Raw genomic sequence first — 20,084 nt, forward strand, 5'->3', positions numbered from 1 at the left:
GTAAAAAATTTGGTTTATCGGTATTTTAATGCCATCGTATACATAATACAAGTATACAAATCACTTCGGCCATAATCGCAAATAGGGAATTTCAATAGGGAGGCTTCAGTATACTAATAGTCATATTTTATTTTTTTCTTTACAAAAAATACATTAATACGATAATAAATCCGTTGAATTCAAATTAGGAGGCAAAGCTTCTCAAGCGCACTACCCTATTTTCACATATATGCCATCGGCGTTAGTCTTATTTTTAACTGGAAAATATCGGTAATGACTATATGCATGATACCGATCCCACACCAATTTATTTCCACAGTCAAAACCTTAAAAAATATAATTATGGCTTACGAATTATACATAATTTATGATTTTATTTAAAAAAAAAATCAAATTGTAGTATATTGTTATATGATAAAATATATAACATTGTTGTTTTGGTCCCATGTATCCTAAAATATTATAATACGTATGACCAAATGACCAATGTCGAAAGAACGGCCAGCTCACTAAACGTTACAGAGGACACTAATAATAAAAAAGAGGACGCCTCCGAACAGAAATCTTTCCGTACTAATAAAAACCACTTTGGCTGTGCGTAGGAAAACATTTGCCGAATCGTAGTGTTTATTTTTTTTTTTTTAAGTTTTATCTAAATTGAAAAACTCAAAAACATTTATAACGACTAAATAACATTTTTTGCTCAAGTGCGGCGGCCAGAAGGTTCTTTTTTTGCGTGAAACAGTTTTTACAAACTACGTATGACATGGCATGACGTAATGAATTGCTACCTAATTGCCTGTAACTTTTTTCCTAAAACACAATGAACTGACCGTTAAATTTAATCATTTTCACAGGTGTTTGTTAGTGTTTTTACCCACCCTGGTTGCGGTGATGCTGTTGGCCGACCGATGTCTCGGGTCTGACAATAACAACAACAACAACGGCACGACAACAACGACTGTCGTGTCCGCTTCCGAACTGTCGTCGTCGCCACCGTCGTGGGCTGCTGCCACTACCGATTACCCGACGCAATCGCCACTGACGAACGGCGGCAACGAGACGGCTGGACAGTCAGCGGCCAGCAAACCCAGTAAGTTCGACGAGCACGTGGAGGACTGGCAGTACGTGGACGAACCGCTGAAGAACTTGACGACGGCCGCCAAATCAGTTACCACGGTTGCCGGTAACTCGACCGTGTGCAAGATGTGCTTGATCGACAAGGCCAAGACCCGGCGGAACAAGCGCAACCACGACAACCGGCTGTTCAAGATGGTCGTCAAGTCGTCGCGACACCGAGACCTGTACGCCCAGCTAATGGCCTCGGTGGCGTCCAAACAGTCGTACCGGCGCAAGCGGTTCCGCCGTACGCCGGGCCCTTCGACAGCCGAGTCGTCCACGTACAAACAGTTGTTCCGGTACAAGCGGTACCGACGTTCCGTCGCTGACACCGCAGTTACGGCTGAAAGCATTGCGAGCCCGGCTGAAGAAACCGTGGACACGGGTGCAGGCATCACGGACACCGCGGCTGCAGACTTTTCGTTGGCGCGTTTATCGGCGTCCAAACAGCTGTACCGGCGGAAGCGGTTCCGGCGTTCCGCGGTGGCCGCATATCCGAACGGCATGATACGGCCGTACCACTATAGCAACAACAACAACCGGTACCAGCAACAACAGTACGGGCCCTCGTTGGCAGCCGACCTGCAGCTGCAGCAAAACCGCCGTCGGCGTTACCGGTACGCCGCGGACCCGTATCACTACAAACGGAACGGTGCGGCGGTCACCGCCTGGGACCGTTCCGCCGAGTTCCGTCGCCGGTACCTCCGGTTCCCGCCCACGCACGATGCACCGCCTCCCGCATACAACAACATCGTCAACAGCAACAGCAACAACCCGTGGACGCCGGCCGCCGTACCGCCAGGCCTGCTGTCACAGCAACAGCCTTTCAGTTACTTACCCCAGTACCCGGTCCAACAACAACCACCGTCCATGGGGCCCAGGAGTCCTCGGCTCGTGTTCCGCGACCCTATTGACCAGGGCACGCTCCAGGCACCGTTCGGCGGTGGGCCCAACGGACTCCAAGACCTGTTGGTCTCGCAACCCGACGACGTCAAAGGTCAGTGTCAGCGCGCTTATCGACGGGTGGGCTACGTGGGTTGTTGGAAGGGATGATGGGGGGGGGGGGGGGGTGATAGTTGTGGGCGCGGGCGATGTATACGTGTCCTATCGTAAGAATATTATATATTACAAATTTCAACGGTAACAAGTCCAAACATATTTCGTCTTCATATACCAATCGGATATACACAAAGTAAACGTGAATAATAATAATAATAATAATAATAATAATAGTAGTAATGTCATAAGTGATGACAATTTTTATTACGATACGAAAGGGGAAAAACGTGTTTTCTAGCGCAAACCGTGAGGCGTATCACACGAGGAGAGAAACGACAATAATAATGACATTCGTATAGGTTATAATATAGGCACGAAACTCCCAACAGCAATAATATCACAATAACAATATGAAAGCAGCGCGTCTGGACTCGAGCGGCTCAAGCGTCGCTTACCGGTTTGTCCCGTTGACGACGCGACCGGCAGTTTGTACACTGCACCGGGTGGGTTTTTTGCACCACACACACACTCGTTCCGGTCCCGATTGCGTTACACAACTGAATAATAATATTGGCGATAATTTTGTAATCTCGTATATGTTATCCGCAGCGGAGGGTGTACGATATGTGACAATATTGCCTATGGGTACCACGTAGGTGTGATACGTCGATGTATTTTTATACCGCGGTATTGGTACCTATAATATACCGTATTATTGTAATGCCGCGGGCGGGCTCCGGACGCGTTATTCGCGTAATCTTCGTACCGGACCTAACAACGTGTTACGCGCGCACCCGATATTTACGATGACGCGTTGACGGCTCGTTAAAAGTCAAAGTTAACATCGTGACGGCCGTTAAAAAACAAAATGGTATTATGAGGCAAATATAGAGATAGTAATGATAACACTATATTATTGGCGAAACGATAAATAAACAGTTAACGGCGGATAAACACGCGCTTCTTTCGATTTCCCGCCGGCGGACCGACACCGTACACTTTCGCTTTTTACCGTAAGCCGACCGACTCGCATGCAACACTGCACGCGCGCACAATATCATTATTATTATTATATTACTATCGTTATCGATGATTTCCGGACACGGCGATTCCCCCGCCCTCCGCCCCCGGTCAAGATCATCGCCGCACAGGACTGCGAGTGGTTGTACGCGACAGTTGATCGCGCGCTACCAAGTAATAATAATTACAATACTGTTTTTTATCGTGTTATATACGATTGTGTCACGACGATGAGCGACCACCGTCATCGGCGTCCCGACCGCGGATATATGTTGAAATATTTCTCCCTTGGACCGCGGTCCGGGATATCCGTGTACAATATTATAGAAATGAAGATGAAAATATCTTATTTAATTTTAATCGTTACTCATCTTATAGACTTTAAATGTTTAGATATATATATATATTTTTTTGTCATCGATTTTATTACTACAGTATACAGTTTTAGAAGCATTTTAATATTATTACCTATATTATTATTATATTTATATGATTAAGTCATCTGGAACACCAGTGATTGCGTATTACATAGACGACGGTCGGGATTTTTGAAACCAGCCACTGTGCGTTGACCTCGGGTAGGAACTCGACCTCGATCTAACCTTCTCGATCCTTAATCTATTGTGATTGTGGTGTCACAACACCCCCTCTCCCCCCTGAAGCAGTACCCTCATGACAATACTATATTAGTACAATAATATAATATTCAAAAAAACCTCTCGTAAGAACTCTCCACACCGCCACTCATCCTGATATCCAATGCACGTTGACGGACAAGGGTTATTATATTATATTACGATGAATTAACGCTGTTACGTGGTATTAGAGTCCGTTTCGTGATTACATATTATTATATACAGAGTGAATTGCAGAGAATGCTCTAGCCCATTTTCTTAATTTTTTAATAATGTCCATCTATTTTAATTCTGGTTTTTTTAAATTTTTGTAAGTATTCCTAACCTAGAACCATATTTCCACGTAAGTACTAGGGTTTTTTATGAGCGCGTTTAAGTTAGGACCTAATGATCATTATCTGTAGGAAAACTCATACATTTCTAAGCTGCAGATGACTTTTTTTTAATTATATGTACCAGGTACCTAAAAATCTATTTATCTATCTAAATCGAAATTTGAACGAATAGTTTCTCTAATTATTTACTTTTGTGTTTAATTGGAACAATATATGTATACGTGTATAATATAAAATATTACGATCAATTGAAATTGATTTATTAATTTATCAGCATTTATAATTTAAAAAATTGTCCGAGTATGATAAATAGCAGACCCAATAATACATATATATTAAATTTTCGTAAAACTATTTTCAATATCCTTAGTAAATATATTTCAAATTCTCGTCTAAATTTTTATATTGATTATAGGTTTATCATTATTTTCAAACAAATCATCGGTTTAATATTTTTTAGTAAAAAAGACATTTATTATTTGGAAAAATTGGGCTCAGCATGTCCGGTGAATCACTCTGTACATAATATTATAACGCGGGGTGTACCTATGTGATTCTGGTTACGGCAATATTATTATTGTTACACCGTCTGGAGAAGATTTCATGTTATGTTGCTGTACGGCATAATATAATACAATAAGGCGTGACGACAAAAACTTGAAAAACTATAACCCCGGACAAACATATTATTATTATTATTATTATTATCATTTTCGTGGTGTATATCCTATACAAATATTATATAATATCCCATGCGTATTATAATGGGATACGACACACATCACTCGCGTTAAAATCTCCACTGAAACAAATGTAACAGGTGTGTACAATCAGATAGCGATAACACGCTGTTCGAATACATATATATATACATTATGGGTACATAATAAACCTACGTCTAACACATAATATAGCGCCGAGAAACAAGAGATTTAAATAATATATATTGCCCCTTTGAGGCTTACATAATATAATAATATACAAATTGTATTGTGTATTATCTGTGCGTCCCGTATTGGTAGGCATGTAATCGGTGTTCCCTAAAAACTTCTTATATTACATTAACTACTGTGAGTTGTGAGTACCTAGGTAATGTGTTTGGAACATTTTTGTGCATGATTAATTAATAATTATTTATAAATCAACTAATAAGTCGTGTTACGCTGGACAAATAATATACGGTATGGGAAAAAAAGTGAATCAGGTCACGTTGATGTACACTTGCAGCCAATCGTTCCCGAGACTCCAATATCATTCCAATACGATATATTAGTATTTTACGAATACTGTATTTAATACGAAAATCAATTTTTTTTTCGTTCTTTTAAGAACACGACGACCACGCATGTATTGTCTCCGTCTTACAGACATATGGTAGTAACAAATGTGCGTTCAACGGAACATATTTTATGAAATTTTATGTTATGGTTTAAGATTCAAGCGAATTGACCAATAAATTGTCAAATTTATCTTAGACATCTAATATAGGTTTTTTCAGTTTTTTGTTTACATTTACATATTTTTAAAGCGAATTATAAACCTTTTGAAACTATATTTAACATATTTGTAACCACACTTAAAATTAAAATATCAATAAAAGCCTATGAGATGCACTAAACATAGTATTCTTACCATTAGGTTTGTCGATAGATCCATCGTAATATTCAAGGTGAGCTGATAAAATATAAAATTGATTGTGCCGAACGAAATTATGTCATCTACTACGTTTTTAAGACGGAGATAATAAATGGCCCTCTTAATTTTTAAAATTCTAAGCCTATCATAACTTTTAAATTATACCTATCACATATTGACATATAATTAATATTATGCATACGTTTGCTGACAACTCACTTTTCTATAGTTTTTCACATACATAATTGGTATTGAGGGACAATCACTAAAAATTATGATATGCGGGGAGGTTCTATGCAGATTATTAATAATAATTTGGTTAATTGATTTTAGTTATTGATAATAATATTTAGATGATAATATATAATATTATAGTTGCATGGTTAACACTTTAATATAGCTTACAGTCATGAGTATATTTTAACACACAGGATTCGTTTACATCACTAAACACACCAATACAATTATTAACATAATATTATTGTACCTGCATATAATAGGTACCGAGTGCGTGATCACATCAATAATGTTTACAATATTATTGTATTCTAAACACAGACGCAATAATATAAGACTAATTATTAATAATAATGATGGTTTGGTAGGACAAGGACTCTGCATAAAACGACTTATTTTCACCGACAACCCCGAAAAATACTATAAAATATTATGTTAAACGAGTACGACATAAATAATAAAATATAATAATAATTATAAAACAATAACGACTCGACAATGATATGATATTATACGATTACATCCGACCATATCGGCTATGAGCACGTTTTCGGCGTGTATCTATGTGATGACGTGTAAAGCGAGTGAGCGAGCTATACCTCGGGAACGGTTGTTCCAAATGTAAAAAAAATGACCAGGTGAAGACGGTGGATGATGTTCGCAGATGAATGGACCGACTTGGACGTAGACAGCAAACGCAATAGTTTGTGCAATACAGGAAGCTGTGAATTTTTGTTAACTTGCTGGATGGCTTCCGGTTACATTGAGAGCACCTGTGGTGGCTTCCTGTACGTCTGTTGCGACCGAAATTCCGCCAAAACGAACGAAAATATTGCTATCAATACTAACAGAGCGTCGGTGCCGGTCGACTATGGGCCAGTGACTAACGATCCCAGTAAGTCACCGCCGGTCCGCGGTTTTATTGCCTATTACACCTTATACATCACTTTACTTATATACTGTTATTTTCTTTCATTCTTCGTTTCTTGTCTAACGATAACGCTACAAACTGTATAATAACCATAATACGTATATTTATACTATATTATTACGACCTGCTTTTGTAAAAACTTCACAAACCGTCGCTCGAAGACACAACACTTACGACATAACATACCTACAAAATGATTTTTGTTTTTTCAATGTTAGACACACATTATTACAAAAACTATTGAAAGTTTAAAAAAAAATATATTTTTTTAATATCTTTAGTAGTAAAAAAATGTTTAGTTTTTTAGTTTTTGATGAAAATTCATACTATGTACATATTTCTTGGAGTATTTCGGTACTTATATAAAAATCTAAGTATGAGTATGAACGAATGATTTATTATAATAAGCTAAAAGTATTTAAAGCTTAGATGAACGGAACAGTGGACCAACATTTTACGGGGTACCCTTAGCCACTCCATTTCGCTCATCTAAACTTTAATTACTTAATGTTATAACCCATAAGTACTTACTCATTCAACATTTTATTTTTATATATTATAATATTCAAAAAAATATTTTTCATCTGATTTTAAATTAAAAAAGTAATTATAGAGATAAATAAAGATAAAGTGTGTAATCTAATAAGATAAATGGTTCTATGTTTTAACTATTACAAATTATGCGAAAAAAAATATTTTCAAAAATGTTTATAGTTTTCGAAATAATGAGTGACTTGGCGTCTCTAAAAATCATTCTGTTAATTAAACCAATAAACTAACCCTAAACAAGTCATAACTTTTACAACACAGCTTTATACAAATACTAAATATACACCACACTAAAATTAAACATATCATATGAACCTTAATGCGTTTGTACATCAAAATAAACGTCACATTTATAATCATTATGTGAACCATTTCATCCAATTTATAAGTAATATCGCTGTCGATAAACTGGTAAAGCGGTAAACACGATTTAATTTATAACAATAATAATTTTTTTTTTTATTGAAACTTTGTGGTTTTACAATTTATAATACATTATTAAGGGTCTAAGATAATCTTGGCGAATCTGCGTGTTAGAGCCTGAGTGTCGCAACTATCTAGAATATTTTAACGTACCTAATATCAAATACCGAAATTTTACTAATAATTTTTAAGGAAATAAAAATATCTTATCGATATCTATTTTAGATGTAGGTACTTAACTACTTAATATTGTCCGAGGTAAAGTTTTTGTTTATCTGTCTAAATAAAGTATTTCGTTATTTTATTTATACACGAAAATGTAGTACCTTCGAATCAATGCTTGTCGAATTTTACCGTTATAGTTACATCCGAGGACGATTGATGATATCAAAATGAATTTGTCTGAATAAACCTCTATTGAACTCTATTAGTATTTTTGATAAACTTTGTTTTTTATTATTTAATTTTGCTTTATTATGCTTTAATATGAATAAGATCAAATTAGAACACTTAAATCGAACAAAAAACATATTTTTGTTTAATGAACATTTATTTGATAGGGAATACAAAAAATGTCGTTCCTATATTAATTATATTTTAAGGGAATCAAAAAAATTGAAATTTGATCACTCGGACTGCGTTGCGTCTAAGTTTAAAAATAATTGGTATATTAATAATATAATAGAAGTAATAAATCTAGAAAATACAAAATCATGTACCGAGAATCCAAATTATGAAATCCAAATGTTATTAACAGTATAATATAATGTAAATATAAAAAATATAAATGATGAGTAAAAATACATTTCAAGTACAATTTTCAGTCTTAAGTATAATACACTTGAACTAATAACGCTGTATATATGTAAATAGTATGTTATCAGTGATAGGTATATGTATATTAGTTTCAAAACGATTAACGAGATTTCGATTATTATTTTTTGTTTGGAAAAAACTTGGAATAAACTTACAAATTATTTTAAATTAACAGAATTATGTACCTACATTTTCCTTTGTAAAAAAAAAATACAAATGAATGACAGAATATTCTACACAATATATATTATAAATACTTAACTATATATTCATAATTGTTTACTATTCGATAGACCCATTCGCTAAATTACCTACTTTAAAATAGGTATTTAGATTTTAACATGAAAAAATAAATAAAATTTGGGTATTTACATTTTTATTATGGGTTCAAACAAAATATAATTAAAATAAATGACTGATTTTTTGATTTTTAATACCAAACCTAGATTCATAAAAATACATTATAAAATGTTATCTTACGCAAATTAGAAAAAAATTGCACCAAAACATAAAAAATAGTACTAAAACACTAAAATACTTCAAATATACAAAAAAATGGCTCTAAATAATTTTTTATTCGGAGTATTACAAAACAAAACAAATGTATAGCTCACTCTGCTATTTTTATCTGCAGTATCCGATAACTATTATCAAATGCTATAAAATCCTAAACCTGGTTATTATTATTATTATTATTATTACGGTTTAGATTTCCGTCGTCGCGTCGTTACGTCTAGTCTGTCCGAGACTGTGAAAATAAGCAAAATCGGTGAAATCGTATGCGGTTTTCACGACATTTCGTCTGTAATATAATGATAATAATAACAATATAATATAATGTCGGCCGCTCGCGATTTTCGCGGGGAAATCGTCACCGCGGTCACTGCGTCGGTAATCGGTATACCTAACATAAAACCTGTACCGTTGTACCATTATACATTATTATAATATCGCAAAGAATAATTTCCGGATTACGACTATGAGTACTGTCATATCATATTATATGAACGCGACGTGTATATTATTATCATACTATTATGACGCGCGGTCAGACAGTTTCTCGACTGACGAAAGACAGGCAAGTCGAAACGGTTTGATCGAATTAAAAAAAAAAAAAAAAAACCGATATTTTAAACAATAATATTTTAATGACGTGATATTAACGTCATAATATTATTTTAAATCCGATGGATGGCGACGGCAATCGTTGGATGGGTTGCTGGCGGAGGGGAGGATTTTCCACGGATCGATCACTTTATTATAATTATATATTATTATTATTATAACATAATATTATTATTATAACGTACAATACAGCTTTCTATGTTGTCGGCATTATTTTTAACATAATAATGGTATCAAATTTATCGTATTTTTATTATTACGACAAACGCGTGCGGCCGTTTAACAACAATATCGCATTCGCATCGTGTCGTCAATGTCGACCGGTATAATAAAATGATAAATAATGGAAGTGCGCCTATATTATAATATAATATTATTATATAAAAGTATAATGCATTTATATTATTACGACGATCAGCCAATAAATAATATTAATATCTTTTCATTGTTGGCTGGTTGCAGATATAATAATATAATATGATAATATATTATGTATAATGTTATACTTTATAAACACGTAATCACGCTGTATATTATAAACGGCGAATGTGTTAAATAATAAATAATATTAAATACCTGTAATAATAATTGACTCGACGGCGTTTAAGTATCTTTCTGTTCGTATAATTTAATTATAAAGTCCGCTATTATTACCGTTGTGTGTTCACAATCGAATATATTCTGATTTTTTATTTGCTCGACTATAGTTTGTTATGCTCTCGATGAAGAGTTCATGTGCCATACACGAATAAACTCTCTGCACACTTCTTCATGATCATCTGGTGTGTCTGAATTTGGAAACTATGTTTTTAAGTCTGTTTCTGATATCTCCAACGATTTCCGTCGATTATAAATTTTTACTAACATTTAAAAAATATTTATTTTCCAATTTTTTTTTTATTATTCATGGAACCATTTAAAATAATTAAAACATAGTTTTTTCAATTTGAATCTTACATTTTTATTACAGCTCATTTATTTTACACAACTCGTTTAGCTTAATGTGATCACTGCAGGTTAATACAATCAACCATTTATTCGAAATCAAAAAATGAAAACTTGAACCAAATTTCCTATTTAAAATTAAACCTTTTGATTGAAATCATCGTGTTAGGATAATTGAAACACTTTAATGAAAACTGTTGTAGTCTTTCAATAAGTAAAAATCTGATTGATAAATTATTTGTCCAATGACAGTAAACGTATAATATTAGAATAATATCGATGTCCTTAATTCTGTGCATAACAGTTTTTTATTTACCTATAAATGTTTGAAAAACAAAAAGATCGGTCAATAACAATAACATACATTTACTTATTCGTTTAGATGAGCTGGAAAATATTCGTAAGTAAAGCTTATATAGGATAAGTTAAAAAAAATTCCATCCAATAATATTATATCATAGAAAATTTAAAAACATTCCATGCAACTTGGTGATTGTTGATAACAAAATTTGACTTTTCTTGAAACTGAATGGACCAAATGTGAACGCAGAAAAATAACTATTACAATGTTTTAAACAAACTAGAAATTTATTTGTCAGTAATAATTGTACTATATAGAAGAGAAATCTTTAAATTTAGATTTGCAGTTGTTATAGGTATTGATAAATTTAGTCCAACAATTATAATTGGCAGTGAATGCTCGTTATTATAAACCACCATGTTTTGTTTTTATTGTATATTTAATAATTAAATTAATAAAGGATAGTTACAAAAAAATCTACTATGGAATCAATCGGTTAATGTAATCAAAATTATTTGCATCGATGACGTGATGGCATTAAGCGGAACTCTGCGCTCTATTATTACTATTATTGTGTAGAAAGCGAATTTTTTTTCTATTTGTTCCGTACAATGACAGTTTTTGTGTGAAGGACGTGCACCATGGCCTTTCGTATAACGGCTAAAATGCGATAATAATATACAATATCAACAGCGGTTCGTAGTTATTATACTATACCGTAGTCGTTCTCCGACTATGATAATATTATCATCCCATCCGACCGAACCGCTCGTGATAGTGTCGTAATTTGGTTCACATTTTTGATTAAGTTAGCTTAGGTCTTATTTCTTAGTGCTTTTGTTTTATAGAGATTAACAATAACAAAACTATGACTCTATCGATTTAGACGTATCAAAATATTTTTAAAAAATCATGTGCTTAAAAATTTAAAATTTTGAAGGGGGTTCACTCACTTGGAAAAAATGTTTCTTCCATCACAGAACATCTGAACATTCCTTACAATCTTAAGCCTTTGTGGTAAAAAATTTGATGATTTGAGAATACCTATATAATCTTCATGAGTATACTTAATTCCAAAGATCAGAATTTGGATAAATTCTTTATTATTATTGTCTTTTTTAAACATAATTTTTTATTAGATCATTAGTTTCGGAGCTCAACAATAAGCTTAATTGATAATAATATATATTAATAAATAATGAGGCAGTAGCATATCATTTAAGTAGCTTAACACTAGGCGATTAATTACCGAATTAAAACGTATTTCATACGATCAATCGCCTTGTGTGAAACTTCATCCGCACAAAAGAAAGATGTTCGATCGCTGTTTGGTCCCGTCGTTAAAATATTGTTTAACACTTACGTTTTATTTTGGCTTCAGCATTTTACAGAGTGGATAATGTTAATCCATCGTTATAATAGTAATGATAATAATATGTTAGAAACGGGCACGCTTTTAGATGGTATCTACGCAATACATAGCCACACGCACGCGACACTTTCAAATCGAACCGATACCAAAAATAATGTTATTGCAAACGATGATTGTAGATTTCCAGTCGTATATTATAGACCGGTGGATATTTTTACGTAACGTAACGTCTTTCTAGCTGTTATCGTTCGGTCTTGTGTTATTTGATTAAGAAAAAAGTAAAAATTTCTCGAAACAACTTTCGACAATGACAAATATTATGAGCAATTTATTATTATTAGTGTTATTACGTGTGAATATATTTTGATTCAATATGTACCTTCGTAGGTATTACGTAATAGGCAATAACTATATTAATATTATTACCGTGCGATCAGTGATTGGAAGTACGCCAATAAAATATATAAAATATTATTGTTATCTTTGACAAGAGACTATTTCGATAATTTATTATACTTATACCTATATTATGTTATATATGATATAATTAAGTAGTACCAAACGCAATGATTTAAACATGAGCTTAAAATATATATTTCACCTGTACGAAAATACGACCACGGTGAAAGTTAGAATACTAAAACGCTATACATAACGTTGTGATTAATTAAATACATGAAAATATTAACAAGTAACAACCATTCGTAACTATTATAATAACAAACGAACTTTTAACCGAACAAAAACTGTTGCTGTTGTAATCTAACCATATTATAGTAATCTTCATCATCATCATAACTATTAAAACTAATGTCCACTTCAATTCTTCAACTCTAATGGGAATAATAACATAATATAGTCATATTTAGCATGATGTATTATTAACATATTATGTATTGTTTCCACCGCGGTTAGGCCTTCATAAAACGCGTACTTTGGTACATATATTATTATTGTAATAATAACTATAACTACAACAATTACGACGTTTGCGACGATACTAATGTGGAAAATAAATATCATACAATATGGGTATCGATTGGTTTACAATGATGTTTGCAATGATTAAAAACGTCTGTGGATATTATACAGAATATTGAAATAATAATTTACCATAATATTAACGATGTTATGTTTTGGCGTCCGCACACTAAATGCTGACTTCCGGCGATTATTAACCGTGGTTGTAAAAACGAGTTGTTATGTGATGATGATAATGATAATAACATACTAAAATAATATATATATATATAGATATTAATTACCTAGTTAAAATAATAAGTAATAACGATTTTGAATGTGATAATAAAAATCATGCCCTTTTGGACCGGGTCAACTGAATATTAACAAAAATGGTTTTTGGGCTATAAATTAAAAAACCAAAGTACATGGTCGATTTTGTAGCCCCAAACCAATTGTGAGCATATATTATACGTAGTATACACATGATACACAATATTGAATATACATAGTGCATAATATTTTTTGTTTGTATGGTAGTACAAGTATTTAGAAAGTGGTTTTGGTGCACTATATACGGTCGTCATAATATTATATAGACGAATATAAATCATTGTAAATACTACATTTTGACTCTATCGTCATATTATATGAAAATGCATAAACATAATACACCTACACACCATAATAATGTTTACCTATATTATTATACCAGACTTATGATCCATAATATTATATAGACACACTTATATTCAAGTCAGGGCAGGGCATATTCAATAATTTAAGTCGAATCAATTTTAACTTTTTAACAAAACGAGTAACTCGTATTTTTATATTTTTATTTTTTTTTTATCAGATTAATTTTTTGACTCATTATTTTATGAAGGTAATAACTTTTACACTTTTGTCTTCCACTAAAATCATTTTGTTGTCCAACCTCGCCAAAATTACGAGAAAACCAAATCAATACACTTCATCAACGAGCTGATAAGTTGATTTCAAAATTTATATTCCAAAGTTCAAAGTGAGATTTATTTTGATTTGCCCAGCCTTGAGTACCTACGATGATAAACGCATAATTATTTAATATTTATAAAATGTGCCAAAAAGCACATCCATATCATACTAATCATATAATATATTAAGGATGATCTATTAAGTGTCTATATAGATTTTTTTTTTTTTAATGTTCATTTTTTTCAATTGCCGAGTAAATTATGAATTTAAAGTTAGATGAGTGGAGCAGAATAGCACGGGGGTACCCCGCTAAATGTTGGCCCACTATACACCACTCATCTAGGCTTGAAATAACTAATAAATTATAAACTACTCGTTCAAAATTTAATTTACGTTTTCGTAAATTTTATGAATAATATTCTACTCATGAATACACGAAATTCAAAATATATGTTGTCATTTAAAAGAATGTAAACAATTTTTAAAATGTAAAAATATTATATTATATTTTTTTTTTAAGTTAAAACTTTTTGAAATAATGAGTTTGGACACTTAATGGATCATCTCATATACATATAAACTTGGTGGATGGTATATGAAAGCAACGAGGATTTTATTTGATCAAAACGTATGCGTATTATTTAGGTTGTGGTGTTTCGGTGGCCAAGCAACAAGGAGCGCAAAGAAGAATTGTTGGAGGTGACGAAGCTGGGTTTGGCAGCTTTCCATGGCAGGTAAAAAACAACAGCCACAACAATACCTATATTTTAGTATATAAATTTAAAATATAATAATATAATATTTATTACATTGTAATAATATACAATAAATAATAATAACACGGTAGGTAGGTACTACCGTTCTTAATATACCGTAATTCATTACATATTTCGTGAGCATAATATTGCCACAGTCGCTATTCCATAACGATAATACAACGCTGTTTTGTCATCCGTCTTATTAAATTAACGTTAATTCACCGTGAGTTTTCGCGAATAAGAAAAAAAAAATGTCACCACCATCGCGGTAATATTATAACAACAATAGAATAATAACAATACATGTATCAGCCAGTATACTATTGTAATTATATGTATTGATTTATGACCTCTGATTGCCAAAAATAACGAATTTTATTCATAATTAGGGCTATATAAGGCTTTTGTTAAGCAATATAAAATAGTAATAAATTAATTTTGCCAAAATATTCTAAAATATGCAATCATAATAGTTGATATATCATAATATATTATATAGGTACATAATAATAGATATTATAAAATGCACCTATATAGAATTTACATATATATGTTTTCCAATGAGATAACCTGTGTGAAATATTTATACAGTATGTATCTTGTAATTTTGTTTACTGCTTAGATCAAGTACTGTGGATGTAACCATCAAGCTAATTTTTGATGTCATAATAAAAATATGATTTATGGATCAAATACACAGGCAAAATAACGAATATGGCTGCATCCATAGTACATGATCTAAGATAATATTATGAAAGAGATAGAGTACCTATAGCTTAAGCAAATCATAAAAGAATAAAACTATGTATATTATTTGGTAATAAGCAATATTTTCGAAAATAAATAATTATTGAGGTCAATGTAAAATGATTTGTTTTTCTATGATATCTTGGAAATATGGATTCAATTACCTTATTGCATTCAGGTATCTCTCTTTTTACAAGCAGTCCATATCTTTAAAGATCTTTTGGCAGTTCGTTTTGGTATTATTTTTAGTAGATACAAAATATGTCATTATAAGATCATATGTACGAATTATTTAAAAAAAAAAACTAAATTAAAATCAGAGACCTTTTTTATTCAACCATGTTATTTCTAGTTGTTGCTTTAAATTTATTTCGTACCATTATACAGTTGCTGTATTTATACAATTATTATTTATTGCAATATTCTTCGTTGTTATAATCTTTTACTTATAAAAAAACAGTGATCAAAACTATTGGTTTTCACATACGATTTCGGGACCCACTCTACCTATATCAAAAATATTGGCCTCTCGTCTTCAATATATTGTATAACCGGAATATTGCTCACACATTTTCACGGCCCGACATCATCGAACGCACATCGCGTAGTGTATCCGAATGGTTTTCATCTGTTCACACAACGAAAACATCGTAAATAGCATTATTACCATCGACGCGTGTCATTACCGCAATAATCGTTTTCGAACGCAACCACTGCCACCATCTCCGTCTGATTTCTAAAACCCGACGACAATACGTAGGTACCTATGATTTATACAGTAATATTTTACGCGTTTGAAATACTTTGACGTTCATTATACAGTCGCGTCGCATTACAATATTATTAAATTATTAATAACATCGATCCGGATGAGTGACGGCGGAAGGTGAAACGGATCCAAGCATCAATCTGCAGCGGCGCCGCGCCGGTCCGGATATCGTAACGCGTGAGTCCTCCGGCGTCTGTGGCGAGTAGGTAGCATACCACTAGCACATGGTATAATAACGCACAACTTCGCATAATACATATCATTATAAAATTATGCGTAATAATAATAATTAATGTCTAATAGTCCGTGTAATTAATAACTGTAATGTATATGTATATACGATTTTCGGTAACAAATCAAACGGACACGTCGTCTTTACTGAAATGAAGTGCACTTTAAAACACGAAAATCATAACATGCCTATACGTTTTAATATATTTTGTATTTAAATTTTTTTACACCTACCTTTCTGATGCTTTAAGACATCATAATACATCAAACGTGCAGAACTGACGGTCATATACGTTAACTGGAGACTACGCACACATATTCCTGGAAATTTTTTGTATTTTTGGTAAAAAAAATTGATATTATAGATATATACTTATTACTTATAGTTTGATAAGTAACGTAATCACAACATTTTCACTATATATCTAAATAGATATTTATAATTTTTAATAATTATTGGTTTTCAAAGATATATTAATTTTTTAATAGTTATGCTGACATTTAGGAACATTTTTCTATATTACAGTTTTTTTGACAATAAAAATCACTCGATTAATTTCTAAATTTAACCCTGCTCCGTTTAAATATAAATACCCCGCTGAATACTTACAATATTTTATTTTCATACCTGATAACGAACTACTATTCTAAAACTTTTATATTAAATACAGTTTTGAAGAGCTTTGCACAACTTTTGCGGGAGTACCCTTTTTAATTTTACTAGCTCATCTGAACTTTGAATACATAAGAAATCATAAGAACCATTATCATAAATAATTTTTAATAATTAATACAATGTGATAATAGTAATTGAAACTGAAAAAAAAAAAAATTGTTTTCACAAACACTGACCTGGAACATTGTAGTGTGGTAGGAGTTAATGTATGGTTAATTAGAAAATCATATATTATTGTAACTTTTTATTTTAACCAATGATATTAATTACATTTTTACGTATAAGGCAAATCTCGATTACGCCTATGTTCAATTAAAATGAACCTATAAATTACAATAAACTAATAAATATAATATTATGACTAAAAAAATATATGAATTAAAACGTACCTACAAATCAATAAATGTGTGCATGATTCTAGGCTTATATTCGCATCGGATCCAGTCGTTGCGGTGGTTCGTTGGTGAACAGGTATCACGTAGTAACAGCTGGTCACTGTGTCGCCAGGTAAGTCAATTGTTATTCGTTATAATATTTAATATTCTTACTTCGGTTTCATCCAAAAATTACAAAATAACTGAATTAAATTAGTGCATTTTTAGCGACGTTTACGATTTTACGCACCCATTCCAATACCGGATACAGATTCATGTTTTTTTCTTAACATTTGGTAGGATGTAATGATAAATTATAAAATCAGTACTGTACACTTGTACAGAAAAGAAAGTGCTTTTTTTTCTAAATTGTACATTACTGAACATATTATTATAGATTAACGTACATTTCTCATTTGATATACTCTGTAGTGTATTCCATTACTTATATTCGACAATGTCACGAAACTTTTTTAATAATCAATTGTAGTTCCTCAATCTAATAAAGTTCTCAAAGTTATGCAAAAACTACGGAAACTCATGCTATGGAAAAATGCTTTGCGAATGATCATGTGAATCAAATGTCAATAATAACGATATGATAAGTACCTAATAAGTAATTTCGTTTTTCACTCGGAAATTGTATGATCAATTTTTAAAGGAATAACAAAACTAATATAATTTTAAAATAAAAACCATCAAATGATAAAAATATAACGGGATCACAAAAATTTTTTTTTCATGAATTCCTAAGATTTAATGAGCAGGTTTTCATTTACTCGAAATTTCTCAGAAATAGGTACAAGTTAATATAGTGATCGAAAAAACACCACAATATTATTAGCATGGGCGATGTAATATCTTTTTTTGATTTACGATTTTTGTATTTAACATAATTCAATTCTTATGTATGTTATAAAGTTATCATGTTTTATTCCTTGAACAATGATAGCAAGAAATACCAATATCATAATCATAAATATTTTTCTTTGACTATTTTTCTGTGATTGAGAAAATATGTTTTAATTTTGTAGCATCGTTTCATGCAAAAAAAAAATATAATTTTCTTGTTCCCCGTCCATTCCACCGGCAGTTAATTATCTCTAAATACGCCGCTGGTCACTGACATAACCACGGCTGGACATAATAATAAATTCAAAGTTCCCAATTCTTGCGGCAGTTAACTGCAATTTAATTATATGTATTATAGTGTACAGCAACGGAACTCAATAACATACTATTGAATATTATTATTGTTAATTATTAAAATAGTCGATCGGCTATAACATAAATAATCGCAACCTGATCTCGTTACGCCGATCGCAGCCATTACACGTTTTAAATATAGGTATACAATTAATACAGTGTAGACATAGTTTGTAAAATTTCCGATTTAGGTTAGTCAATTAAATATCGATTTGGTAATCGTCTTTTATGGCGGAACAATCGAGTAAAGTACAGCGATGACTACGTATTCGTAATTTGGTAACATTAATTATTACGGACCTTGAGTCGTTACTATACGTTATACAGTATACCTACAGTACCGCCAATTCGTACATTTAACGTTTATACTTTTGCGTTTCAAGATTTGTAAAATATTACATAAAATCCATAGTTAATACAGGAGCTTGCCCGATGTATAGTTAAGAGGACGTGATACCCCCATGTGTTGTTTTCGTCTAGCAAATGCGTAACATAGTAAATTTTACGCTCAGCAGATCACGTTTAGATCCGTTCGTTTGAAAATTAGAGTGAATTTACTTCTTATAAAATTTAAAGGTAAGAATATTATTTGGACGATCTCACGGGCTTTTAACTATATTTTAATTTTAAAACGAGTTATAAGTATTTTAAGATATGCAAAATATTTACAACTTTAAAATACTTATTACTCGCTTCAAAATTAAAATATAATAAGAAGCCCATGAGATTGTCTAAATAATATTCTAACTTTTAAATTTTATAAGAGGTAAATTCGCTCTAATTTTTAAACTAAAGGAGCTAAACGTGATCTGCTGAGCGTAAAATTTGGTATGTTATGCACTTGTAAGACGGAGACAACACATACGGGTATCACGACCTCTTAAAATAAAATGATAATCTACTTTAATTTATTACTTTAGTAAAAACAAATACTTACAATATTTTTTAATAATTAGTAAATTAA

General features: G+C 32.0%; 1 protein-coding gene across 2 annotated transcripts in view; it reads left to right on the top strand.

The window, feature by feature from the left end:
• Positions 1-20,084, top strand: part of LOC107169563 (uncharacterized) — a 32,965-nt gene that overhangs the window by 1,187 nt on the left and 11,694 nt on the right. The window contains exons 2-5 of one of the 2 annotated variants that reach the window (XM_089218543.1): positions 858-2,116; positions 6,645-6,875; positions 15,005-15,093; positions 17,962-18,047. In XM_089218543.1, coding sequence (XP_089074669.1) covers positions 858-2,116; positions 6,645-6,875; positions 15,005-15,093; positions 17,962-18,047 — 1,665 coding nt within the window. The remainder of the gene's footprint in view (positions 1-857; positions 2,117-6,644; positions 6,876-15,004; positions 15,094-17,961; positions 18,048-20,084) is intronic. The other variant, XM_089218549.1, reaches the window with a different exon arrangement.

The sequence above is a fragment of the Diuraphis noxia genome, unplaced genomic scaffold (genome assembly GCF_037042655.1).
Source record: "Diuraphis noxia isolate RWA-SAM2 unplaced genomic scaffold, SU_Dnox_SAM2 contig0001, whole genome shotgun sequence".
Taxonomy (NCBI): Eukaryota; Metazoa; Arthropoda; class Insecta; order Hemiptera; family Aphididae; genus Diuraphis; species Diuraphis noxia.